The 27,674-nt window shown below is 50.7% G+C and overlaps 1 protein-coding gene across 2 annotated transcripts; it reads left to right on the top strand.

Annotated features, from left to right (window-relative positions):
• On the top strand, positions 1-27,674 carry MAPT (microtubule associated protein tau). Of its 2 annotated transcripts, XM_074162602.1 has the most exons (15): positions 1-46; positions 1,402-1,488; positions 2,829-2,915; positions 4,553-4,618; positions 7,710-8,615; positions 11,306-11,361; positions 12,588-12,767; positions 13,966-14,071; positions 14,727-14,777; positions 15,224-15,489; positions 18,752-18,844; positions 18,992-19,084; positions 22,740-22,821; positions 23,490-23,602; positions 26,541-27,674. In XM_074162602.1, the coding sequence occupies exons 1-15, from the start codon at positions 1-3 to the stop codon at positions 26,754-26,756; spliced, it is 2,448 nt and encodes an 815-aa protein (XP_074018703.1). In that variant the 3' UTR covers positions 26,757-27,674. The 2 variants fall into 2 exon arrangements, with proteins under 2 accessions (XP_074018703.1, XP_074018704.1); XM_074162603.1 differs by lacking the exons at positions 7,710-8,615; positions 12,588-12,767 and having other exon boundaries at positions 4-46; positions 13,939-14,071.

Genomic DNA, 27,674 nt, shown 5'->3' with positions numbered 1-27,674 from the left:
ATGATGGAGGATCACCCAGCTGGCCAGGAGAAGCACATCCCTTCAGGTGAGCACCTCCAGGAGGAGATGGTGTAAAGATGGTCCTGCCTTGCCCGCTGCTGAGAGAATGACCTAAACGGGGAGAGCGGGGCCAGCGTGGCCGTGCAAGGGGTCCTTGGGGATGGTATGTGTGTCTGGCAGGTTGCTGTGGACCAGCTGGCTGCAGCCAGCGGATGGTGGGTAGCCCACAAGGTGCTCTGATGTTCACAGTCGTAGGAAAATGCTGCTCTTTGATACCATTGCCCAGCAAGAGCAGAACAACCCCCAGCATCCAGACTAGCGATGATCTTATTGCTGCAGCTTTGCCAATGTATGCTTCTGTTGTTCACTCCTCAGTTTGCTATAAAAATCCAGCACTCCTTTTTATTTGGAGACACAGCTGCTTGCTGCCTGCTTTTCTCACCTGCACAGGGAGATTGGGAGAACCGAACAGAGAGCTCTGGGAGTGGGGGCCATGTGAAAGTCTTCCCCCCCCCCATATTTCAGACCTGCATTTCTCAAGAAGCTTTTCCTTTCTCATTCCACCACGCTCCACAATTGAGCTTTGGAACCCCACGTAACACCAGCACAGCTGATGGGACTCACTCCCAGCTGTGCTCCATATAAACATCATCTTAATTTTCTTTTCTTGAGGTGCTTTGGACACAGCTTACACCAGATAAATGGATTGCTTCTGCCCTGGGGAGAATCCATAGCATCCATTCATCCTGGGTTCTCTAACGCATTTCAGTCTGATAGCTCCTCTCACCTTGTAGCCTCAGCTTCGCACATCGCAGGTTCCCAGGGATTTTGCTTATGTTAGTTTGAATCTTCTTTTCCAAGTCATTTTCTCCAGCTCTCATTATTTTATTTGCCCAGACTCCTTGCAGAGAGGAGACTTATCCCTCTTGCCCTTCTCTTCCAAAAGATGACTTTTGCAACCAAGTCTTCGCGCAGTACGTTATGTGCTATAGCAAACTCTTTATAAAGACTTGCTGGTTTGCAATGATTAGAATTAACGCGTCATGGAAGTGTTCAGCAGCCTGCTAATGGCTCCAGAAATGGCAGAGAGGACAACAGTGACCAGAATTTGTACATCTTTTTCTGCTTACGTTGCTAAGATCTCCTTTCCTGCTTGTGCCATGCTTTACTGTCCGGTTCACTGGGCTTTTCTTTTGCTGATGGGTTTTCGCTTGCTCCTTTTGGTGGTGACACTGGTGCTTTTGGTTGGCATTTTCACGCTTTGCTTGCTTATTAGTTCAGGTGTTTTATACTCTCCGATAACACTTTCTTGCTGATGTCGATCTGGGCAATCAGAGTTCATAACTCACAGGCCGTAATTCAAAGCCAAGGACTTGTTCTAAGTATTTGAATGTTTTCCAGGCTATCCCCTTCAGATACCAGTCGATGATGGATCGGATGAGCCTGTTTCTGAAACATCTGACGCTAAGAGCACCCCAACTACGGAAGGTGGGAGCTCTTTGACTTACTGCTTTGAAACCATGATGGATGGGGCCATGGTATAAACCTTGCCGAGAGACTCGCCATGCCGAGTTCTGGTGGGGTTTCTCAGGAGGAATGTCAGCTCTCTTGGACAAACACTCTTCATTAGTCTCGTCACAAGTGATGTTTGCCACTCTGCAGAATGAGATAATGAGCTTTAAAGGTGGAGAGTGGGTTGGAAGGCAAGAGAAGGTGAAGTGCTAATTACAGTTCAGGAAGTTGCTTGCGGTTTGTTTCCTGATGGCTTTTCACACAGTGACTGCGAGCTCCTGTTAGTGCAGATGGGAGCAATCCCGTGTTGTGTTCTCCCAGGGCCAGAGGTTTGCATCACTCTGCTCCCCCAAAATACTCACAGCACATCCTGGTTGCTGTGTTCCCTTCCAGACTTAGCTGTACCCCATAGCTCTTTTTTTGCCCCCTCTGTATTTATATGTTCCTTATTACAGCACGATTCATGCTGGAATGATGGGATGGGCAGAGTCTATACATAAACCAAAACTTTGTGCTGATGTAAAGGCCACTTTGGCAGGACTCAGGGCATGTCTGTGCTGCTCCAGAGTGTTACCTGAATGATTTGTTCACCGTTTTAATTAACTGCACTTTTTGTGTTCCTCTGGCTGCTTTAATCCCAAGTATGTGCCTCTTGGAGACTTTGGGTAAAGGCATTAGTTTGCAAATTTATCTGTAAGAAAGGTGGACAGAGATGCTGACCAGTTCCAGCCCTGTCCTGCTGGAGGTGTGGGCTTACTGACCTTCTGTGAAGTGGCTCTGTTCCTCTGTATGGGGCTGAAGAAATCAGTACGTAAAACCTGGCTGGTGCAGAAGAGGATGTTGTCCCTCTTCCCAGTTGGATTGGGACTGTCATGACGAGCAGACATCCCTCTAGTGGATGGAGCCAGATCTCTGTCTCAGAGCTGCCCAGAGTGCGAGGGAGTCAGGGTGCTCGGGTGGTTTATGAAGGGATCCGACAGGAGCTGATCTGTCCTGCTCCAGACCGGTGAAGTCCCCGTGCAGATCAGGCACCAGCCGCTGTTTTTAGCTGTGCATTTTCAGACAACGTTTATGGAAAAGCCTCCAGCTGTGTAAGGAGTACGCTGGAGATTTGTGGTTTGTGTGGCAGAGGGGACAGCTCATGGTGTCCCTGTGATACTGGCTTTGCTGTGTCGTTTTCAGTTGTCTCCCTCCACAAGCGCTGGCTCCAGGGAGGGAGTCGGGTGCTTTTCTGAGCAAAACGCTCTTCAGGCGTGTCCTGGCCTCCACAGGGCTTTGCCACTCGATGGCTGTGTGAAAGCTGCGTTGTTTTTCAGATGCCACAGCACCTTTAGTGGAGGAAGGAGACCACGAGGATCAGGGTGGTGTCGAACAGCACGGGGAGATCCCAGAAGGAACCACAGGTGAGGGAGACCAAGGTGCAGTTTCGTCTCTTGATGCAGACAAAGCAGAGAGCTGTGCCGGTTAGTGCTTTAAAATAACACTGCAAAACTTCTCGCAGTCTTGCTTTGCTCCTGATGCGTGCTTCTTTCTTCTCCGTGGCCTGCAGAAATAATTCCTAAGCTTACAACCGTCCTCTTGCCTTCCTCATCCTGGGGGAAACTCGGCAGCCTTTTTCTTTTCTCTTTCTCAGCTCCCCATCTGACAGTCTTTCTATCTGGTCTCTCTGTGGTTGGCTTCGCCTCCCACTTCCAGGCTAGAAGCGCCTTCCTGCCGATCCCCGGTCATCTCTGCCCCTCTGCCAGCAGCCCCGCTTTGCTGGCGAGGAGAGACGGTCACTGCAGGACCTTGCTGCTTGTCTCGCTGGAGCTCTCGCTCAGCCTGGCCCCATGCGCTTGTCTTTGAAGCGGCAGGTGAAAACCAGGCCACTGCAGCAGTTCTTTGGCTGCCGGCGTGTTTTAAGGATAATGCAGAGGAAGCGAAGTGGCTAATTCAGCCTGAACGCTCTGTGGGGAATCACTGCACCTGGACCTGGTTTTTCCAGTGAGGGCTGGGGGTCTTGCAGAGGCAGAGGAAGGAGGGAGTGGGCTGCAGCGGTGCTGTGTGTGTACAGGAGGGCAGGAGCTCCTGGGAGAGTCAGGTCTGTATGTGAAAAATGAGTATATGGCCCCTTTATGGTAGCCACTGGCTTTTCCTGGAAGCATCAGGCAGGTGGTGGGTGGAAATGGGCTTGTCCCGGTGCCCGAACACGGAAAAGCCCGCAGCACACTCCTTGGGCAGCCAAATTGTCTCCTGCATCCAGTCCCCGGGCTGCTGGTGGAGCCCTGGGCTGAAACGCAGTGTGATGTGCCTGTTAGCAAGGGTGCTAACAAGTGTCTGGTTCAAGATCTGACTGTACCAGAGAGCCAGGAAGAAGCAGTGTCTCCTGAAGTCTTTGGAAAAAAAATGGGGAAAACAGAGAAAGTCTTAGTTTGACTGTAGAACTGTGACATACAAATATAATTGATTAAGCCTGTTTAAAAGTAGTCATATAATAAATTCAGAAAATTCTGGTAGAGACAAACCATTGCACCTGTGAAGAAAATTGTGCTTCTCTAATGTACCGGTATTCCTGAAGTGTCAGACTGATATCAGACTGATTTCCTGGTGTCAGATACCCTCGGCAGAGTTCGTTACAGTTAGGTAGGTGGTAGACACTAAGAAGGTAGGGCTCAGGTAAGAGACATTCGTGTGAGTGCTGCCGGCAATGTAAACGCTAGGTGGGGGTAGGAGAGAGGATACAAATCCACAAGTTTCCCTGCTCCTTAACAGCGTTTTTTCTGCACCTCTGCCCGAGGGAGCTTGTACTAACCTGCCACCCAGGATATGCGAGTTGGTGAAACCCTCCTCCAGTCTGGTATAGCACAAGCTGAATAAATCTAACTAGATCCATCGTCGGCATGGGTTGATTTCCTGATTCCCTTTCTGATACTGCCCTGCTCATAATACAGCGCTGACGGGCAGAATCAGCAGGGAGGTAAATAAATCCTCCAGGCACACGCTGAAACTTAACTCTTGTTTTGATCATGTTTTTCCCATTCTTTCTCTGAACTGGGACCAGCTGAAGAAGCGGGCGTAGGAGCCACCCCCAACCTGGAGGACCACGCTGCGGGAGATGTCCCTCAAGGTCAGTGAATGATTTTTCGCTGGGGTCCAGTTATTGCTGCCCACTCCTGTGGCTGGGTTTTACTGGGAATTTTCTTCCGTAATGCAAATGCTCTGCACCGTAAGAGCAGCGGTGCCGTTCTCCCTGTTCCTGACAGGGGAGGGCCATACATGCTTTGAATATTCCATCATACTCATTTTGGGGAGCTGCAGCTTTTCATGCACCAAATTTCTCTCTCAGATGACTGAAGCCCTGGTGCTACTTTGTCCAGTTGTAAAACAGGGCACCCTCTGGGCTAGAAAAGGGAGTAAACGGAGCCAGAATGGTGCAGTTATCCAGGAGGAACTGCTCAGCATTGAACAGAGCCAGTTTTGGGCCCTCCATGTCACACATGAAAGAAGCAAATTGTTTCTCTAATACTATGTCTCTTTCTAACTCAACACATGTCTCAGACCTACTCACTGATGCCCTCACTTTAACATGAAGGGTCTTTTTTTCTCATCCCAGTCTTAGGGAATGTGACTACCAAAGCCAGGTGGGCAGTGGATCTGCTCAGATGAGCTGAGAAATTATCCAGGAACCTCCTGGCTCTCCGGAAGGTCTCTCTTGACTCCGCTTAGTTCAGACTTGACCGAAAACTTCAGGATGGGATTTTTGCCAAGCCCCCAGTGCTGGCTTAATTCTGTGCCCAATGGGGCCGACGTATGTGTTCAAACTCCCTTTGATAGAGCTGTCTTGATAGCACCGTAGCGCTAATTTGATGTGCTGGTTAAAATCTTAATTAAACCCCGTTTTGTAAGGTAGTTTTCTGCACAGTAGACATAACAAATTCCTCCAGCTGCTTGAGCAGCATCTTTCCTCCTGATGGCTGCATTAGTGCATTTACAGACATCTGTGTCTTTTAAAGAAGTAAATAGGTCTTTGCCTTCTTGGCTCAGGGCGGAATTCAGGTTGTCTTTGCTTTCCACATACAGATCAACACAGTTTTGCACAGTCTGCTCCCTGCTATTAAAATAAAACCTTTTCTTGCCTGTCCATTGGTTTTTGGAGTAGCAAAATAGTGGCGGCACTACAAAATAGAAATCAGGACTGTTAGCAGGAGGGGGGGTGAAGTTCTCTTTTCTGCCTGCAGTGTTCAGTCTGGTTCTAGCTGCTGTTTCTCACCAGATATTAAGATCTTTCTGTCCTGTCCTGGGATCCTTCAGCTGTCAGATACGGGGACATACACTAGCTGGAGCTCTGATACAACCTATATATGACATTTCTAGTTTCTTACGTAAATCATTGCTTCTCTGAAAGTGGACTTGTAATAACACACTGCTTCCTTCTAATGGTTCTCTGATTCAGAGGAAAATGTGATTATCAATACACACCACACACAGTCTTGGATATCTTCTTACTACATACCTTCATTTTTCATGTTGTTGGATTTGAAGAAATGATCTTTGCAGTGAAGATGGAGCATGTTAAAATGCCTTTGGAGTCTCAGGTGGAGAAGCATCTTCTGATTCACAGTTTTTGCTCTGCTGGCGCTCTCCCAGCTCTTGACCTTGTGCTGCACGTTGGCCTCAGAAGTGCTGACAGGTCCGGCCGTATGGAAGCACAGCTAATTAACTGCCTGTCCATGTCTCTGCAGCGGCGTCGTTAATGATCATGTTGGTCGTTTACAGAAGAAATGAGCCAGGACGCTCTGCTGGCTACTACATAAACACCCTTCAAATCCCCATGGTTATAAAAGGTGTTTCTTGGTGCCACATTTCAAATATTACCTGCCAGTAGGTGCCAATTTAGGATTTCTCTTAAACCACAATTTCCGAGGTCTTTGCGTGGTAGTTTCACTGAACCATTACGGTTAAAGTGGGGAGAACATTGATAAAAGACCAAGTCAGTCTTGACTTCTTCTTTTCTTGTTTTGATCTTGTTTGTTAATCTAACAAAGCAACGATTGAAATCTCAGTACTGAAGTGCTCTGATCTACGCTCTTTATTTCACCCGATCAGCGCTCAAAAAGACCATAGAGTATTTGAAGCTGGACAAATTCATAATGTAAGATGTACGTTCTTACTAGGGCAGTTGACTTTAAAGCAATTTACCTATATTTAGGGTGAATTCTCCATTGCTCGGTGCATCTTTGCTTCAGCTGAATGATTTTCTAACAGAAAAGCTCCAGCTCAACCAGAATATATGGCTTAATGCAGCAATTGTTGGGTGAAATTGTAAAGGTCTGTGTCATGCATGAGATCAGCGATAGAACATAATTCTCTCTTTTACCCCCCCACCAAAAAAAAGAGATCTGTGTCTCTGTGACCTTAAGTTTTGGGTTTTAAATGTCACTCTTTCTACTCTGCCCAAATGATGGCAGCAGTGCTGGAGCTCTAATTAGCCCGAGTGGTTGCACACTCCGAAATTGCTGTTACCCTGTGGCTACAGCCACATTTTTACTTAGAGTCCTCTCCTCTGAGGCTGCCTGCTCTGCTGGCTGGTGAAACCCACAGCAATAAGAGAGGAAGGATAGGAGTGCTCTTCCCCAAGCTCATTAGTGATGGAAATGTTCTGGAGAACAAAGCAGAGCTGGTTTGAGCTCTGGGGGGATGTAACCGGTGCTGTGTCGGCATGAACATCTCCTGCAAGGGGGGAGAGGACTTGAGGGACTTCATAAGCCTATGGAAGAGGGGATGGTGTCTGGCCTGTTTTGTTGAAGCCCTTGAGGCAAGAAGAGGTGGTCACTGACCAGCAAACTGATGGTCCGGTGGTGTTATATTAGAAAATGGGTGGCTTCTGAAACCCTCTATAGCTAAACCAGCAGCACATGTTGGCCTTTATGGCACAAGCCTGGGACACCCCAGCCATCCCCGAGACCAGGTCCAGGCGGGAATCTGGTCTTCCCCGTGCTGTGGCTGTCACTGTTCCTCATTCCTGTGGGGATCAGAGCTTCTTTAAAGGCAAAAGCCACTGTAGAAGTGAGTTGTCTGTTCAGTGGGGCAGTGTGGGACTTGCTTTTTTCCTCTAGATAGTAGAAATCCTTAGTCTCTCTTCAGCATTACATGTCTGACTATTATTTGACGTGCTTGTGCTAATTGTTTGCCCCTGCTTCGGACCCTGCATCTTCCAGGGGAGCCAAGCTCTCTAAAGCTACAGCCTGGCCCTCAGGAACGTGTGGGAGATGCGGTAAAAAGTGAAAACCAACCCATAAAGCAGGGAGCTGGTGTTCTCCAGCAGCCTCTTCCGCCACATGAAGTGAAGGCCACAACAGCAGCTCCCACCAGAATCGAGGTCACCATCCCAATACCCCTGGATATGTACCAAGACTCCGGAACATCCGAAGGCAGCAACGAGTTGTGGGATCAGCGAGGCATTGGTGTGGATCCAGCCCTGGGAGCAGAGCTTGGTCATGATGTGCGCGCTGAGGGCTTGGCAGGAGCAGGTGGCACAGATGGCTCCCGTATTAAAGATGGGCCATCTCCTTTGTATACCAGAGCCCCATTAAAAGAAGATGCCAGTGGACGGGAAAGAGATGAGGACCGTGATATTGATGAAACTTCTCAACAGGATTTGCTTTCCCTGGTGGGACAGCATGTTTCACCAGGACCTGAAATGGGCGTGTGTCCAGCAGCAGCCAAGGAAGCTCTTGAAGAATATGCCTCTGAAGAAAACAAGTCCAAAGAAGTCCTCAGAGACATACCAAGAGAGGCGCTTCTTGTTGAAGCTGAATCTCATAAAGCAGGAGAGGACCAAGAGGAGAGGAGAGAGCCATCGAAGGGAGAAGAAGACACAGATGTCACCCCATCAGAGCCTTCTGAAACCATCTCCCAAAAAGAAGCTGAGCCTGGGGAGGGAGAAGATTCTGGACCCTTACTAGAAACAGCCAAACTCCCTTGTGAATTAGAAGATTACGTGGAAGACAAAGATGCTCCTTTGGAAGAGGCTGTGCCAGATACAGGAGAACGCCGGACGCCCAAGAAGAAACCTGGTGGCCAAGTTGCAGATAAAGCCGTCAGTCGTGTCCCTCTCCTAAAAGGTGTGTGCAAGGTTTGCCTGCCCTCAGCTCACGTGGCCAGTGGCTTGCTCACCACAAGGGCTGCCTGAACGAATCCTTGCTCCCACCTCTCCAATCCTGCTGCTTGGGACATGGCCTGGAAATTTGCTGTGAACTGATCTACAAAACGCCGCTGCTTCTTCCTCCCCTTCCTTCCCTCTTTAGTTTAATCCTGGATGTCCCAGCGTATTTCCCAGACCCTTATGCTTCGGTTTTGCATCCCTTGCATGGTGCTGGCGTGTCCCCGATCATGCTTTATTGACCTGGTTTTGGTTTGATTTCCTTGGATCTGTGGGGTGGGCGCCTTAACTTGCACCTGGCACCTTCCTGGAGAAGACGAAGATGGGATGGACGTTGTCCTGGCATGTTGGAGTGGGACTAACCCCGCGTACGCTGCAGCTTCTTCCAGCAAGACACGTCATCTGGTTTGCATGTGTCCACTCTCCGCTCCAATAACTCTTTGTATTGGCTTTCCTAAAGAGGGAGGAAAAAAAGGCAAGTGAGATGGCAGGTCTAACCATGGAAAAAAAAAAAAAACCACATCGGTCCTATTCCTTGTACTTTTTTCCTTAAATAACCACTACTGACTGCTATTGCAGGCAAGGTCCGCAGCTGGTTGGACCGTTGCCCGCTCCAGGGCTCTTACAAAGCATCCTTCTCCCATCCCAGTTCCGGGTGGCATGTCCCAGGGTGATCCAAGGTGATGGGAGACCTGGCTTTTGGGCACATCTAACACCGTGTGTGTCTCTGAACTGGGTTGGAAGTACAGAAATCTCAGTTTTAGCTGTCTTGGGTGAACCTCTGTGTTCACCACACGACCATCCCTACCAGCAGAGCAGCTCTTAAACCTTTTCCTTTCTCCGAGTGCTATTTTCCACCTTTCCTGGGGGGTCCCAGGGGTGTCAGCAGGAGCCCCGCTCAGTGGCCAAATGCAGGTTTTACAGTGAGTTGTGTTAATAAACTGGGGCAGGAGGACGTGTTAAAACCTCAGGTCTGGCTTGACCAGGGCCTGGCCTGGGGGAAGCTCTGCCTTTCACCTTGGTGAAGGCAGAGCTTCCCCCAGGCCAGGCCCTGGAAAAGCCAGAATTGAGGTGCAAAATCCCAATTCCAATCCCAAAAGCTGGTTTGGCTTCTCCCATTAGCCTGGAAATTCCTCTCGCCGCCTCTCTGGTTTGCAGCAGGGAGAAGCGTGCTCTTTGCACGGGGCGGGGGGGGGGGGGGGAGGTTGGTGAAGACATTGTTGATGGAGCTTTTTTTCCTTTGGAGCTAAAGCTCATAACGTATTTCTCGTTTGTTCACTACCTTAATTAGCCAGCGGGGAAGCTTCGCACACGGTGCTGCAGGACATTGGCATGGCTTGCTGTATCTCCAGCGTCGGAGCCTGAAAACGATGGGAGATTGGGGATGCATTGCCCAGAGCCAACCAGTTTCTGACTCAATAAGAGGAATTTTTTTAATCATCATAGAATCACAAAATGGTTAGAGTTGGAAGGGACCTTAAAGATCATCGAGTTCCAATCCCCCTGCCATGGGCTGGGACACCTCCCACTAGACCAGGTTGCTCAAAGCCTCATCCAGCCTGATCTTAACTAAAAATAAAATAATTATTTAATGGTCTTTTCCTTCAGACAGAGATACTTTCTGGCTGTTCAGCTCCAATCTGGAGTTTTAACTGAATTTGGGAAGGGTGATGCATCCAGCAGCTCTGGGAGCGGCTGCTGGGATGGGTCAGGGTCCTCAGTGCTGGATTAACAACATTCTTCCTGTCACTGGGAAAGGGCTGACCCCTCCCTCCCCCCCAGGGCAAGTTTCCAAAACGCCGGGGAGAGAGTATCAGCAGCTTTTCCTCCCAGATTAGGGAGGAATTAGCTGAAAACTGGGAAAAGGGGCTTTGTTATGAGTGCTGTATAGTGCAAACATTACTTCCTCCCTGTTTCTAATCTCCTAATTAGCAATATTGCAGTCTGTTGTAGACTAGGGGCACAAAACACCGAAATATTGTCAGTCGCTCTGTGCTTGATAGGAATCAAGTAGGACAACAGTTAAAACTTTAAGACCCTCAGGGTCTGACCCAGGTGGAAGGCGCAGGAGAGGCAGAAAGTGGTGTGGCAGGAGAGAAGGGAAGCAACAACAGCTGGGTATAAAAATGCTTTGGTAAAAAAGTCAGGTATAAAAACACCCTGAACAACAACTTTAATGAGATCTTGGGCTGCCTGGTGCTGTTAGGATTGGGGCATCTTTCAATTTTAGTCTTTATATATATGGCTGGTAGAACCTATGGATGTTTTAGAGAGGGAGACTCATGTTTAGGGTTGAAGAGAACTGTTCTGTTCCAAACCAAACAGACGCTACTGGAACTGAGTGTAAATCTGGGCAAAATGGTCTCCTACAAGCCTTGTTGCGTGTGTCTGGTGCTCCAGTGATGACTAATGCGCTGTGGCCCATGCGCAGGATCATCTGTTAAGCCAGAAAGAATGTGTTTACGATGTGGAAGTATTTTTGCAAGAAATGAGTGACTTTGTAATATTTCTAAGAATAGTATTTAAATTAAAGGAGAGCAGGAACGTGGAACACCCACCCAGCACGCATGTTGCTGTAGCGCAGGCATTACCATCTCTCTACGTTTTACTGACCAGTCCCAAGAAGTGTAACTCTGCGTTTCCATTTCTCAGGTCGTATTGATGGCAAAGACAAGGAAGGGACTGAAGCTGAGGAAAAGAAACTGAAGGTAAGCTCAGAAATAAAACCAGAGGTGACCTCAGCCCACTCAGTGCTGTGCATGTTCCTGGCTCCCTCTCCTGCTCTCCTGGGCTGCAGTTGTGCACCTTAGGAATCCTTCCCATTATCTTCCATTCTTCCATCCGTCTTTCATGAGTTTTTTTATTTTTGTCTTCCTTCACCCTGTTTTGGATGGTGCAATCCACGGAGATCGTTGAGGGCGAGGAAGGAAACCAAAGCTAAACCAAACATGTGGCTCATGGGATTGGGTGGGTGGTTGGAGAGATCATTTTCCCAGCCCGAGACTGGAAAGTGGCCAGGTGGCTTTGCTGGGGCAAACCGGTGTGAATGCAAACTCAAACCTGCGTTGGGCTGTAGTGGGGACAAGCACTGTAACAGCGAAAAGAGCAAGACATGTAATTAAAAAATTAAATTAAATAATCTGGGCCTTGCAGGTGGTGTGTCCTGGGTAAGGAACAAAGTTTAAATTAAAACAGAATGGGTAAATTCCAGAAGTTTAAAGGTATCTGTCACGCTGATGTTTTCATAGAATCATAGAATCACAGAATGGTTTGGGTTGGAAGGGACCTTAAAGTCCATCCAGTGCCACCCCCCCTACCCTGGGCAGGGACACCTCCCACCAGACCAGGTTGCTCCAAGCCCCATCCAACCTGGCCTTGAACCCCTCCAGGGATGGGGCAGCCACAGCTTCTCTGGGCAACCTGGGCCAGCGTCTCACCACCCTCAGAGTGAAAAATTTATTTGTAATATCCTTTGGAGGAGGTTCAGCTCAGCTGGCCATTACCCCGGATAGTGCCTGGGCGAGATGATGGACAAGCTCTTGGGCAATTTAGTGGGTGAAGAATTAAAGATGAGAAAATATAAGTATTTTCAAACAGTGTAAAATTGGGTCTTTCTCTAGGGAGGTTTGGCAGGGTTGGATCAGATTAGACATTTGACACAATATCAAGCAATTGTCTAGATAAAAAAACAGTGATCCATTAATGATAAAGCGGATGTGGTGGGTTTGGGTGACCTGGGAGCAGGCATCTGCGTCTCCCTGGCGTTGATGGTGCTGCACCTGCAGCATCTTTGCCAGCGGAGCACATAGAGAGTTTGGGAATAAATAGAGACGTATTGCACCTTCTAATCCAATTTCATGTTAGTGATCCTCTTTTGTTTCCCTTCCATACTTATTTTTTGTGTTCCAATTTTATTTTTTTTTCCATGTTTAAGAAATCCTCACCTTCCACTGCCAAACCCCCAGGCGCTAGACCCTCCATCCCCCCCCAGCGACACACCTCCTCTAGTACAACCCCTTCGAAAACACCCTCCAGCCCTGCTTCCACCTCCAAACGTGTCTCTTCTGTCACATCCCGACCTGCCAGTACGGGAACGCAAGAAATGAAAGCCAAGGTAAGGAAATGGGATGTGAGAGAGGCAAAGCTGTCTCGGGGGACACTTTAAAGCATTCCTGACAGGTCTGGCAGGGGTATCTCTGTGTCCCGTTCAGTGGAGAGGGTGGGATTGTGCTTCCCCTTCTCCTTCCAGTGGCCATGACCAATGGAGAGGGTGGGATTGTGCTTCCCCTTCTCCTTCCAGTGGCTGTGACCAGTCTTGGCTCCAGTTTTGGTGTTTGATTCAACTGGGTCCATCTCACCGGCCTGCAGGCTCCTTGTTCTGTGTTACAGCAAAAATATCTCATTGGTAGCGGGTGCTCCCTGGACTCTCTGAGGCATTTCCAGGTCTTTTTATGCTCTTCCGTGCTCTTTTCTGTCTCGCAGCTTTATGCTGTGTTTTATGGATGCCTTGGCTGTAAACAGCAGATGTATTTGAGATGTGCCAGAGCCAGATCTGCCAGGTGCTACTACACAGAGAATAGGAAATGCGTGCACATCCGTGGTTATTCTGCAGTGTAAAAAGTGGCTTGGAGTTTCCCTGTGGGGTGTTTAGTCACACAAACACACCCGTGGTGAGGGAGAGAGCGGAGATTGCAGGTTGCAGACAACGGGATATTTTTTTACAGCAGTAGGGATGGCGATGGCTCTGCTCTGCTTCCCTGCTGCCTTGGGACCGGTCAGTGTGTAAATTGTCACTTGTGTGTTTTTCATGAGCTTTTGTGCACAGACCAGCGTTAAAAACTCATCAGAAAGAGGATGTGTCTTAATTTATTGATTTGGGGAAGCTTTTCTGCATTATCAGAAGACAATAAATAGCATGTTGTTATTTACACGCCATTACAGATTGTGTACGTGTTACAGTAGTGTGTTCCAGGGGGGGATAAATGAGGAGCTTCTTTGGGTTTGGAGTCTAGCCCTGTACTCCTGAATGGAGCCTCTGGTCTAGTCCATGGATTTATTTACCTTCTGTACAAAATTTTAGCAGGACAGGGGGAACAAGATGGAATTTGGAGAACAGGCAAAGGATGGGAAATGGGGTGTGAACAGGCACATTGCGGATTTGCCTGCATGTGAGGAAACCTGTGGGAGCTCCCATGGGATGTCAGAGTCTGGTGTGGCTCTGATCCATGAAGGGTGATAGCCAGGCAGGTGTCCCCTGCATCAGCCTTTCCCCCTTGTGTTTCCAGGGCCCGGAGATGAGAGGTGGCACGAAGACGGCCACGCCGCGGTCTGCAGCCGGGCAGGCTCAGAGGAACTCCACCAATGCCACGCGCATCCCAGCAAAGACCCCCACGGCCCCCAAGACACCTCCCAGCTCCGGTAGGTGATGGCAAAAGCGGCGTCCTGCTGCCTTCCTGTGCTGTCTCTGACTCCAGAAGCTCTGCTTTGGTGGTGCTCCCAACGTTCTCTACAGAATTATTTGGAGATAGTGGACAAACTTGCCCTGGTGCAGGCTGGGGTCATCGCGTGGTGCTAAGCAAGGGGGCTGCATGGTGGTTCGGAGCCGCTCAGCCTCATCACAGGGCTGTGGGTGCAGAGCTGGGGACTATCCCTCTGAATCGAGCCTTTCTGGATGCTGCTTCATCTGCTCCGTTCATAGAGTTGTGTCCTGGTTTGGGGTGGAGCAGAGCCAGCGTGTAGAAGAAGGCACTTGCTTTATCCCTTTGGAATCTCCTCCAATTTGGAAGATTTAGGCAGCTCCATTTTTTTAATCCATCTATTCCTTTTCTCTTGGCAATATTTCACAAAGACCAGAGGCAAGAGGATCAATTCTTCGATTACAGGAATGGAGATTAGCCCATTATTCTCAGAGAAGAAAACCCCAGAAAGCATCAGGCATTGTAAATTTCCATTAAAACGGTGCATTTCACTGAATATATATATATTTCATACTTAACTAGAGCTGCATAAAGCCTTAAATCAATTAAATTTCCAGCTTTATTATGTTTAAGCATCTTTCTCATTCATTAAACAGGCAGAAAGGAGCAGAAAAAACCACCTCCTGCAGCAGCAAAGTCTGAGAAAGGTGATGTATCAGGGTTTTCTTTTCTTCATCCATTTCTTTTCAGGCTGGGGACACTTCTAAGCTGCTCAGTGATCAGTCTTATTTAATTACATAAAACAATTTTGCAAGAATGCTTCCAAATTTCTAATAGAAAAGTGGTTTTCTTTGAGGGTCTTTTTCTGTAATTTGCTAATGTCACACTTGGGTGGGGAGTCTTACCAATGATCCAGACAGTGAAGACCATCTTCCTTCCGAGATATGAGGAAATTGCCTTTAATCGCAGTTTTCACTTCAAAATAAAGTAGAAGAAAGTGCAGCCATCTCCCCCGTGCTGATGGTCTTCACTGGGAGCAGCAGGTGGGCCCTGGGACCAGGCAGATCAGCACTGTAAAGGCAGGGCAGCGAGCGGGGAAGGGGTTTTGTACCCAGGTTGCTTATCTTCTGCTTCTCTTGTCTGCAAACTTCAGGTGAGCAGCCAAAGTCTGGAGACAGAAGCGGTTACAGCAGTCCCGGCTCCCCCGGGACTCCAGGCAGCCGTTCCCGCACCCCCTCTCTGCCCACCCCACCAGCCAGGGAGCCCAAGAAGGTGGCAGTGGTTCGCACACCACCGAAATCTCCTGCCTCCGCCAAGAGCCGCATCCAGCCGTCAGCTGCCCCCATGCCTGATCTGAAAAACGTCAAGTCCAAAATCGGCTCAACCGAAAACCTGAAGCACCAGCCCGGAGGTGGCAAGGTAAAAACGTGGGCTCTGCTTTCCAGGGGTCTGTCTGTAGGGACAGCGGGTGCTTGACGCCACGTCCGGGAAGGGAGAGCAGCCCAGCTGGGGCCGGAGATCCAGCAGTGAGCAGCTGGTCTCCAGCCCGATGCTGGTTTTGGAGTTTTTTGGGCCGATTGGGTTGGGTGCTTGTCCTGAAATTGCTTGCCTGGCTTAGCGCAGTAGAGCTGTCCCGCAGAGAGAGCTCCAGGGAGCTTGTGGTGTGGCTTTCACGGAGTGGCACGTCAACGTATGGACTGGCTGCCAGGGGAATGACCTTCCCTCCTGGTGTCCGGTGAAGGGAGAGCACTTTGTGATCTGCAGCCCTAAAGAGTGGCAAGATCAGGGTTGTGTTTCTGAATCCCGTTCTGTGTGATCTGGAGCAGTCCCTTCAACGCTGCCTCCATGGCTTCATTAGCGAGCACAGACAGGATGGTCTCCTCCCAGGTTTTTACAAACATTGTGGGTTTGGATCCAGCTCTGTTGGCAAGGTTTTGGATTGCATTCTGCGATCAGGTGCTGTCTTGCTACGTGATGCAGCGTGGCAGGGCCAGAGCTGGTGGCACTGTTTCCACCCCTGGTACTTCTCACTCCCAGAGAGGCAGTTTCACGAGCAGCAAAGTGATCCTCGTGCTCCCAAGTGCTTGGGAACCAGAGTCTTGTGCTAAATTGTGCAAGCCCGGCAGGGTTTGGGCGAGGGAATGGTGTGAGCTCATTCATCCCCGCAGCCCCGACAGCAGCAGCGTGCGGTTACAGAGCTCCAGCGGTGGTGTGGGCTGCTCAGCACCCATCCCAGCCGCTCTGCATCGCTCCGTTCCACTGTGTGGCCGTGTCCTGAGGCTTTTGTAAAATCCTCCTTGCTGGAGACGTGAAAGCACATGGTTGCTCTGACTGGTGATGGCCCGGTGGCTCTTACAGAGATGTTAAATGGCAGAACTGCACATCCCATGGCTGCTGCAGTCAGGAGTCCCCATGTGCTTGTGCCTGCCCCAGGGGGGTGACACCGCCTTGTAGACCTTGCTCTGTGGCTCCTAATGCAACAGAGCCGTGACAAATCGTCCCCGAGTGCGGTGCGTGCCATTTTGTGCAATTAGGTAACTCCGTGGCTCTCAATGTTCGACTTTGGCACGGGGGGAGGCTTTGAGATGGCTTCTCTTCACCATTTTAAATAGCAGCGTGCTTTGCCATTCCCTTATGTGCATTTTTCACCACGGCTGGTGATGTACTGGACAATGCATGTTTTCCTTTGCACTACAATCCAGGGGGGGCTCTGGAGCCTGGGCAGGGCTGCTCTGGCCATTGATCTTGAGCAGAGCAGCACGCGTCCTTCCAGCTGCCCGTGTCCCGGCACCTCAGCCCTCCTGCCCACTTAGAACAAGACATAAGGTTTTCCTGCTGCCCCCACAAAACATCCCTTTTCAGAGATTTTAGAAGGAATCCTTCTATTTACTGTAAATTGATTAAATTGTTTGCTCGTTCTTTTTAATCCAGCTTTTATGAGTTGTGTTTGTTTTTTTTATCTGTCCACTTCCCCCCGGCAGCATGTTTATAGTTGTCACTGGAAGAGTAAGAACAGCTGAATTTGGGACAATTCGGTGCTCTTTGCAGGGGAGAATGGCTGGATGCTCTGTTGAGGCTGCTCTTTAGCAGGATGGTTGCAGCTGGAGCAGAAGGGGCTGATCCCACAAGTTTGATCTTAGGGTGGGCAAAAGATGGGCTTGGATTTCAGCCCCCCAGCCTAGGGAAGCAAAAGTACATGGGGCACACACACCAGGCCACATCTTTTCCAGTATTTCTGCATTGGCTGAGCATCTTTTTTGTTGCTGGATCACTGAACGCTGCTCTGACAAAGCCTGGTCCAGCAGAACCAGGTCCTGGTTTTGGGAATTAGTTGATGTGAGCTTGGAAAATGATGCTGGAGGCGCGTGTCAGCCTTGGTGCTTCTCATGCTAAAGAACCGGGGTGCAGCGAGGAGCTCTCCTTGCCGCAGCAGCAGGCTGGGGACATGCTGAAGCTCAACCAGCTTCATGGACCTTGTCATCCAGGGACTTGCATGTGCGGTGTGATGTGACACTGCTCTCTTCCAGCATGCTGTGTCAGTTTTCCTCTTGTGAGGGTTGTGCTTCCAACGGGCTTTATCCTCAGGGAGCACAGGCCTGTCTATGTGCCTGATGGTTTTTACCTTTGTTTACCTCTGGTTTATACTTCTGTAGGTTGTAAAGCCCATCCAGTCCATGTATGGAAAGGAGCAGGCACTGTCTTCATCTTGGTCTTGTCTGGAATAGCTGCTCCTATGCACGGGGTCACTCTGGCGTAGCTGCCCTTATAGAACCCAAATAGAGAAAAGAAGCCCTAAAGGGAAACAGCTTAATTAATTAGTACAAAAATCTGTGTGTGGGAGGAGAGGGCATAGAGGCCTTGGGACTGGAGGGTGAAGTTAGTGTGGTATGTGGTTCCCCTGTGGCACCAGGCCATTTCCGGCCACTCTCCCACCCGAGGTGGCGTGAGGAATGTGCAGAAGAGCCTTTGGGGGTGGTCTGTGCTGCCCCTTTCGTCTCATCTGTACAGGAGTTAAGAAAACTAAAACTGCAGGCGTGGGGTACATCCCTGGCAGCGTTTGCTTTCTCTCCTTGTAACTGTAGAGGGAGTTTGAGCCCTGCACAGCACAGAGCTCAGGCCTCCTCTGCCAGACCATGCTGGACACTCAACTCCTGCTCTCCAGCCTGCTGCCCTGACCAGCTGCCCCAGTTTGCCCAGTTTGCTCAGTTTGCTCAAGCTGCTGGACCACGAGGCCACATCTGTCTGTCCTAGAGAGTGGGCATGTTCCCCGGCACGGGAGATGGAGCTGAGCAGGCATTCTTCTCTCAGCTCCATCCTTCCTCCTTCCTCTGGCTCTGCAGAAGCTGAGCCCAGAGCACTGGTGCCTTCCAGCACGTTTGCTGCCCAGCAAGTTCCCTGTTTTGTTCAATGAAATAAAACGGGAGTTAGCTGGCTTTTTTGCTAGTGTTTCTGGGCTGGAAACCAGGGCTGCTTGGCTAGCCAGATGTATCAAATCTCTAGCTGTAACCTGCCCATCTCCATCTTCAGTTTCCATCCCCTGAATGGACAAATCTCTGTAGCAACCCAGAGGTTCTCCTTTGCTCCTGGCACTGGAAGGCAGGTTCCTGGGTTTAGTGATGTAACGCATGGTCAAGCTGCAGATGGTCATGTTGTTTCTCACGCTCTTTTCTGGCTACCAAAGGTGCAGATTATTAATAAGAAGCTGGACTTTAGCAGCGTTCAATCCAAGTGTGGCTCAAAGGATAATATCAAACACATCCCAGGAGGAGGCAGTGTGAGTACCTTCACACTTTCAATGCACTATAATACTTCTTATTATAAGTGGCATGTTGTATACACTAAACCGCCAATGCTATCTGCAGCGACCCTGCCGTCAGATAGCTATTGGTGACGTGCAATGACTCTTTTCTGGCTACCAAAGGTGCAGATTGTTAATAAGAAGTTGGACTTTAGCAGCGTTCAATCCAGGTGTGGCTCAAAGGATAATATCAAACACATCCCAGGAGGAGGCAGTGTGAGTACCTTCACACTTTGAATGCACTGTAATAATCCTTATTATTAGTGGCATGTTGTATACACTAAACCCCCAATGCTATCTGCAGCGACCCTGCCGTCAGATAGCGATTGGTGACGTGCTGTCCTTTAACCCCGTTAACCCAAAAGACGTGGTTAGATGAACCCTAACGAGTCCTGTACATGCCTGCCATGGACAGAACTAACTGACCCGTGTAGAAACCATGTCTGTAACAAAACATCCCGTTAACCCAAAGGTTTTTACTCTACTTGGAAGGCTTTAATGCCCTGTTGTCTGCAGGGTGGGTGGCCTCTAGCAGACAGTGACGTAGTTGCTGATGCAGTAGATGGATAGATTTATAAGCAAACGCAGTCCCGGTTGCTTAATGTACTGCTAAATTGCACATGACTCTGCACGACGTGAAAGCGCAGGTTCCTGCCCGTTCCCATCAGGCAAGTATGTTCCATGCAAATATTAAGCTTCTCCTTCCTAATGAATGTGTCCAGCAGTGCCCAGGGAGGCTGAGCCTAAAGTAATATTGACTGAATTGATTTGAACGTTGGCGTTTCCAGCCATTGCCAGAGAAATAGCCGGACTCAGCTTTCAGTTACTTTGCCAGAAACCTGGAGAAACTCCACAGAGGTTGGTGGATTTATCCCAGTCTCTCTGGAGACAGAGTTTGGGTCCAGGAAAGACGACAGACCAAGGAAGGAGCATCACTGAGACCCCAAAGAGTGCAACCCAGGGTCTGTGGTTGCCTGCACTGTGGCCATCTGAGGAAGCTATTTGGTGCCCCTCAGATGTTGCCTATGGGTTTTTATTTTTTTATATGCTGTTTTTGATCTCTGTGGGTGCCCTCCCTGAGAAACTGAGCATTGCAGAGGGCTTGGCATGTAACCACTGGGACACAACTGGGTTTGCAACCTCCATCTTAAATTTGATATCATCCTACATTTATTTAACGGGCCAGAGGAGCTGCTTTGTGGAGGTCAGACCTCTGTGAAGCAGATTCCGTGCTTGTTCTCCTCTTTCTTACCCCAGGGTCCTGCACTGGCTGGACTGCCCGGTGCGTGGTAGACCACTTGTTACGCCAGGAGTTAGTGTTTGTCACGAGTCATCTGTGCTGCGGCTGGTAATTAGCTTCAGCACAGGGTGATGAGCTCATCTGTTTCTCCACTGAGAGCTCACATCGTGGGCAGTGGTTTGCGGTGGGTTAAGAATTATTTGGATTTTTGGTTGGAGGTTGTCATCCCTCCCCAGGCTCTGCTGGCAGTGAGAACGGTGTGATCACTGCCTGGCTGCGTTGACACGGAAAACAGCAGCTTAGCTCTGGGTGCAGGCACTGAGGTGGCCGGAGTGTGGCTGCACAGGCTGTCCTGGTGGCAGAGCTGTCCCTTGGGGCTCCTCCGATGGAGGGGCAACAAGACACCACCAGCATTCGATGGCCATCATGTCCTAACTCTCCACCACGCTCAGCGGTGATGCCTGCCCAGCCATTGCTGCTTCGAGAGGAATGAACTCTTGCCACAGTAACCTGGGGTCGGTACCTTTTTGTTTTTTTTAAAGCCAATTGATGCTCTGACAAGGTGATTCATTAGGCAAAAGTTGACCTAAGCATTGCTGATGCCAAGAGTTGAGATCCCTCAGGTCTCTGGCACTGGTTTCCCAGACAGGCAACTCTGTGCCCCTTTTCCTTCCTTGCTAAAATGGGGAGGAGCCTTCTCTGCTCCCCAGCAGGATGGTAAGGGTTAATGGACTCCTGTCTGTGGAAAAAAAAAAGGGAACTGGAATGAGAGCAGAAAGTGTTTCCATTGCTGATGGCTTGCTCTGGAAATGGGAGGTCTTTCAGTCCCAGGTCCCAGTGGTGCCCGAATTGCTCGTCAGCCGTTTGGGGTCACGGATGGGATTAGAAAGGCACCAGTTGTCCTTTCTGGGGTCTGTTTCCTGCCTTCCGACTGAACCTAGCTCTCCTCCCGCCTGGTGCATTAAACGTGTGATCTTTCCCCAATGCTGTCTTCATGTCTGTGTCTGCCATGTGCTCCTGGACCCCAGGGTTGCTTTTCTCCCCTCTCTGTCTCTACTCTCTTGTCAAATGTTCCTTTTGGTATGCGTGAGCATCGGAGACAAGGCAGGCTCCGGGATGGTGGGACGGTGGCACCGAACCTCTGTTCCCCACCCCTTCCTTTTGATGATGGAGGGGGGAGTGTTTCTCAATGGTGTGCACAACGGTCCAGCACCGAGCTCTCAGGGTGGTGGGGCCGGTGGACACAGGGCCAACATAAGAACGGAAGGATGCACCTTCACCCTGGGGCTTTTGAGTCAGCAGAGGGTGCTCGGGAGCGATGGGGAGCAGTGGCCACGGTGACTCCTTCGTGCTGGCTTTTGGCCACGTTGTCCTGGAGGCTGTCTGGCTGCTTGGAGGAGTGTCAGCTCCTCTGCAAAGGTCCCTTTGGTGCTGGCACATCCTTCCTGAGAGCTGTGAGAGCGGCACACCCACCCTGGTACGCGGTGAAAACACAGGGAACAGCGTATGCTCCCCTTGAAATCCAGGATATTACTGAGAGCCAGACACTTCCCAGTGAGTAGGAACCAGCCTTGAGGTGTTGATGATCCGATTTCTCCTGCACAATCCCACTAACTACAGCAACAGCTGGTTCACACACAGATGTGAGTCTAAACCCAGGGTCCAGGGTAATTTCTGGGGGTTTGGGGATGTTTTTTCACCCCCTTGTCTCCTGCTCCCAATGTAGCCGGTGTGTATGTGCTGTGATTTGCCATCCCCCGACGCACCTGATGGTCCCAGACCTCTCCAGTCGTCGGTGTTTTCCAGCGTGGTGTTTAACCGCTAACGTAACCACTAAACAGCTCCACGTTAACCATCCCTTGTGTGTGCGTCTCGTGTGACCCGATTGTCCGTGCGCAAGAGGCCGCTGGCCCCGTGCCCCGTGTCCCACAGCCGGGGCCGGTCTTCCAGTGGGGTAGTTTTAAATGGAATTGCTGGAGCCCACGCTCAGAGACGTAATGGGTAAAACAAATGAAAAACAGAGCTTAATATCATGAAATACTGTTCTGGTTCAATATATGATAATTGCCATTTTAATTTATATTATGTGAGACTCCTGCCAGATATTTAGACTTTGCTTTGTTTTTTTTTTTTTTAACCCTTATTTCCGTTACAGCATTTTTCAGAAATGCATATTTTGGTCACTCTTTTAAAAGTTCTGTGCACATTGATCATTTCTGTTCTTTCAGTTTTTGTGGACATAAGCTTTATGTTTTACACCAGAAAAGGTATTTATTTTTTACGTTTTCTCTCTGGTATATCTTCTCCTTTTGGATGATGTGTATGCAAATCTTAATTAATTACCACTCCACTTTCTCTCTCACTTAAGCACTTTAAAATTGCCTCTACTTCCCCCCTCTGTGGAGAGGTGATCTTGTGCATGCTGACATGTTAAGAGAGGCTACTGCACACGGGCATTAATGATCTCCCATTTCTGATGACAGTTTCTTTTGTATTATTAATCTTACTGGGGTTTAAGCTGTCCTTTCCCTTGAATCCAGATCAGGTGCCGGTGTGTGTTGTGCCTCCCCCTCCCCAGGTTTGCCTGTGGTGGCGACAAGCTCATTGCCTTTTCCTTTCTCGTACGGACAGGTTCAAATCGTTTACAAGCCAGTCGACCTGAGCCACGTGACATCCAAATGCGGTTCCCTGGGCAACATCCATCACAAACCAGGTACCGTTTGACTCAGAAAAAAGGAAAAAAAACCAGGTACCCTTTGACTCAGGAGAAAAAAAAAAAAAAAAAGAAAAAAAGGTACCCTTTGACTCAGGGAAAAACAAGGACTGGATGCTGGTCCCCTGCTGGGACTCGCAGGCAGCATCGTGGTGTGCGTCTGGAGATGGAGAGAGGGTTTGGGGTCGTGCAGGGAGCGAGGGGAGGCTCATGGAGCAGTGACCGGAGCATCGGAGTGAGCCCCCGGGGTGCTGGACACTGATCCCAGCTCCGTCATTGCCAGACCCTGATGGCTCAGTAGCTGGGGAGGGATCTGGTGTGATCCACGGACATCCTTGTCTGTGCCAACACATCACTGGGACTGCTGGTGTTCAGGGCAGGAAGATTAGCTCCCTGCTCTTGGTTCTCCAAAACTCTGGGATGTCTCTCAGCTCCGCACAGCACCCTTTGGGAAGTCTCTTTACCCTGCTTCCCATTTGCCCTGGCTCCTGGCTGTTCTAGGTGACCACGGGGTCCTTCTTGCTGCCGTTTCCCTGGTCCTTGCCCTCTTCTCACCCTCAGGGTGCTTTGGTTGAGCCACCTCTGAGGGGCAGCTCAGACCTCAGCGCTTTCTTCAGCCTGCCCTGGCTGGCACAGGAGCTAACCCAGCTCGTGCTCTTCCCTTCCAGGCGGTGGCCAGGTGGAGGTGAAATCTGAGAAACTGGACTTCAAAGATAAGGTGCAATCGAAAATCGGGTCCTTAGATAACATCAGCCACGTCCCTGGAGGAGGAAATAAAAAGGTAAAGGGGCACTGGGTTGGGAACAGGCTGGGTGTTCTGCCGCGGGTGTCTCTCTGCCCTGGGAGCAGGTGGGCGAGGAAGAGTGGTTGAAGTGTGGACCTGGAGAAGGTCCTGCTCCCCCAGCTCATCTTTAGACTGCGTGGCTCCTCCTCTCTGCTTACCAGGCAGATTTGCTGCCCTTCAGAGGACAAAAAAGCCCTGCCTGGGAACAGGATGCTTGGCCACAGGCGGGCAAGGGCCAGGGGCTCCTGGCCTGCACTTGCCAACCCAGGGGACGTTTGCACAGCTGTGGCAGAGCTGCAAGGCTGGCAGTCTGTCCCCTTTCTGGCCACCTGAATGAGTGTGAATGTACGTGAGATCCTCTCCTGTGGTTTCCTGCTCTTTCTGCTGTTCTCTGAAGTTTGTGCAGAAACACGTTTGTGTCTCAAACCTCTCACATTAAGGGCTGCAACTGCTCTTGCGCTCTGCGTTACCAGTTGCTCCCAGTGGTGTGGCGCAAGGCTGGCAGCTCAGGCTGCTGCATAGGTGTTGGTTCCCCGGTGAAAGTGGAGCATTAAAGGCTTAGCTTTATTTAGAAAAGGTGACTCTGCAGTGGGCCGTCCCTTCAGAAGGAAGGAGATCTCTTCTTCCTTCGAGTCTCGGTCTCAGTTGAGCCCGGCCTAGAACTCTGTAGGGAGTTTTGTGCATTTGGGGGGATTTAAATTGAAAGCCAAAAGCCAATCAGGTGAAATAACTGAACTTGGGGTGAGCCGTTCCTGCCGGAGGCTTTGATGGTGACTTCACAGTAAGTCTCAGCTGAGTAAAACACGGCCAAGACCTCACTCGGGGACAGCCAGGTCCCCTGCAGGCAGAGAGCAGGGAGCTCAGGTAAGCACAGAGTCGAGACTCCAGCCTGGTGACACCCCTGGTCGAATTTCTCCAGGGAAAAGTGGGTTTTATCTTGCTTGTTTTTCAAACGCTTTTTTTCCTCAGTGCGGGGGGAAGGTTCTGTTTCGGCTCCTGTATGCTGGCACTTTGTTCTTGGCCAGGTTTTCTCTGTGCACCTCCCAGCTCTTCATCTCCCAGCGGCGCGCTGGCCTCCGGCTGAGGGATCGCTTGCCTTCCTTACCCTTCTCTCGCTGCTGCTACGCATCAGACTGCCCTGTGCTTCACTAAGCCCGTTTTCATTGTTTTTATGATTCCAGTGATGATTCTTTCGTATCTTGGCACGTTCGCTGGGCCATAGTTTGAAGAACTTGCCCTTTGGAGGGGGAATTTATCTATCTGCAAGGGTGTGACCTGGCAGTCACATCACTTGCCTGAACCTTCCTGCGTGGCAGTTGCCCATATCCTGCCTAAATCCACACCTGGAGGAGGCTGTCGGTGTCACTGGGGTTCAGATACCACCTCAGATTGCTTCCCTTCTCCAGCCCATTCCCATTCACACCTCAGCACCAGGGACCATCCTTAGGCAGTGCTGCTCTGAGGTGGGACGCTATTCACAGGGAGGGGACAGGACACAGTTGAGCCCCATCAGCCTGCCATGTAGAGCAGCCGTGGGCAGCTCCACTGCCCCTTTCCCAGCCTTTCCCATGTCCCTAGTCCCCTCCTTTGTGACACGGAAGATCCAGATTTGGACACATCATAGAATAATAGAATGGTTTGGGTTGGAAGGGACCCTAAAGCCCATCCAGTGCCACCCCCTGCCCTGGGCAGGGACACCTCCCACCAGACCAGGTTGCTCCAAGCCCCGTCCAACCTGGCCTTGAACCCCTCCAGGGATGGGGCAGCCACAGCTTCTCTGGGCAACCTGGGCCAGGCTCTCACCACCCTCATTTCTTCCTAATAAGAATTTCTTTCTGAGATCTCATCTCAATCTCCCCTCTTTCAATTTAAAACCGTTCCCCCTTGTCCTATGGCTCCCCTCCCTCATCAAGAGTCCCTCCCCAGCTTTCCTGGAGTCCCCTTTAGGGACTGGAAGGGGCTCTAAGGTCTCCCCGGAGCCCTCTCTTCTCCAGGCTGAAACCCCCCAAGTCTCTCAGCCTGTCCTTGCAGAACAGGGGCTCCAGACCTGGGAGTCGGGGTGCTCTGTGCTCTGCCCAAGTACCTGTGCCAGCAGCATCTGCTCTCTCTGCTGCACAGGGAAAGCTTCCCCCCCCCCCCATCTCCAAAGGTAGCTGCTCTTCTTCCTATGAGCTGGTGAACGGCCCTGTTTTTCAGATCTTTTACTCCCTGTTTTTCTACTTCTTTTCTTCATTTTTTTTTGTCTTTTTTTCCTTCTGGTTGACATTTATTGGATCTTTTTTTTTTTGGTTGCTGATGCGTTTTTTGCACCCCACCGCCCTGGGCGGGTTTCTCCACCTGTAGAGAGAGAAAGGCAAGGAAGACAAGACCCATCCCCAGGCTGCTCGGACCCCGAGCCCAGACCCCGCTGGGCTCCAGTCCCTGGTGCTGGAGCCACCCACCCCCCCGGAGAGCCAGCTCCCGCCCTTGCATTCACCTGGGGAGGGCACCAGTAAGTAGCAAACCCGATCCACTTCATCCCCCCCCTCCCCAGCCCTCACGCTCGCTGGGAGAGAAGGGTTTGGCTTGTGGGAGCAGCGATTTGTGCCCAGTTGGGCTGTGGGTTAAGGGATGCACCGTTTGGGGATCCCACCCCCTCCGTAAATCTCTGCGGGGGGAGTGGGAGCAGGTTGTGCCGGCCGAGTCCTGTGCCGGGACCCACTGCCACACCGGGCTCTTGGGGAGGATTTGGCGGCATCCTGAGATGCTCCAGCCCTGCCCATTCCCCGTGTGGGTTACTGGAAGAGACTGGGGGGCACTGGGGAGGATCGGGCCGATGAACCGAGCCGTTTCCTCCCAGCTGGTGGTGACCAAGCAAAGGGTTTGCAGGTAAAACCGGCCTCTCCGATGGCGCCCCCGCATCCTCCCCGCTCACCGCCCTCTCCTCTCGTTGCAGATTGAGACTCACAAGCTGACTTTCCGTGAGAACGCCAAAGCCAAGACTGACCACGGCGCCGAAATCGTCTACAAGTCCCCCACCATCTCCGGAGATGCCTCCCCCCGCCGCCTTAGCAACGTCTCCTCCACCGGCAGCATCAATATGGTGGACTCCCCCCAGCTGGCCACGCTAGCCGACGAAGTGTCCGCTTCGCTGGCCAAGCAGGGCTTGTGATCGGGGCACGGCGGGCGAAGAGGAGAGAAGACGAGGAGGGGGAAAAAAAAAAAGAAAAAAAAGAAAAAAGAAAAGAAACAAAAATAATAATAATCTGGCCTTCTTCCTCTGTTCCTTTTACAGCTGCTTCCCCATCCCCTAATTGGTTAATGATTTAACCTGCTTTTACTGTTCATTCAGCTCTAGCTCCAGGACTTCAAAATCAGTGACACTATGAGGTACAAAACCTCCTCTCCCCCTGCTCCTCGGAGCGCACAGCCCGTCCCTGCCCCCCACTCCCCTCCCTCGTCCCCCCCACAAGGTCCCTTCACTGTCCCAGCCCTGCCTGGGGCCACCCGCCCTGGCCGGGACCCTCACCGCCCCGGGGAGGGGGACAGAGGGGGCAGCCGCAGCACCACGCCGACCTGAGCACCCCACAGCATAGCAGGGGGGTCCTCACGGGGAGGGGACGTCACCTTCCCTGGCTCGTTACCCTAACGATGCCTGGGCCTGCGGGCAGCGGAGGCAGTGGGTGCTGCAGCCAGGGACAGCGAGGAGGTGCCCTCCCTTTCTGCGTTAAATTTACCTGCTGATTTGGAAGAAAAACCTTTTGTTTTGTTTTTGTTTTTGTTTTTTTTTTTTTTTACCTCCGAAAGACGAGATGTGTATGAAGATAACTGCCAGGTATTCCCCCAAACCCGCTCTCAGCTCCGGCAGCTGAAGTACCGGTGACACCGGGGTGTCCCGTGGCGGAAGGGACCCCGGATGGCCGTGTGTCCCCCCCTCCCCGGCCCCCTCCGTGGCTGTGCTGGAACCGCTGAGTGGATGAGTAGAGGCTTTTCCCCCATTCCTTTGGCAGCCCCTCGTGTCGTAGAGTAGATTTGTCTGTATATGCTTGGACCGTGCCAGGGTGATTGTTTTCATAAATGAGCATGTGTT

This window comes from Numenius arquata, chromosome 23 (genome assembly GCF_964106895.1).
Source record: "Numenius arquata chromosome 23, bNumArq3.hap1.1, whole genome shotgun sequence".
Lineage (NCBI taxonomy): Eukaryota > Metazoa > Chordata > Aves > Charadriiformes > Scolopacidae > Numenius > Numenius arquata.
The sequence above is the reverse complement of the archived record's forward strand: the minus strand, read 5'-3'. Positions and strand labels throughout refer to the sequence as shown.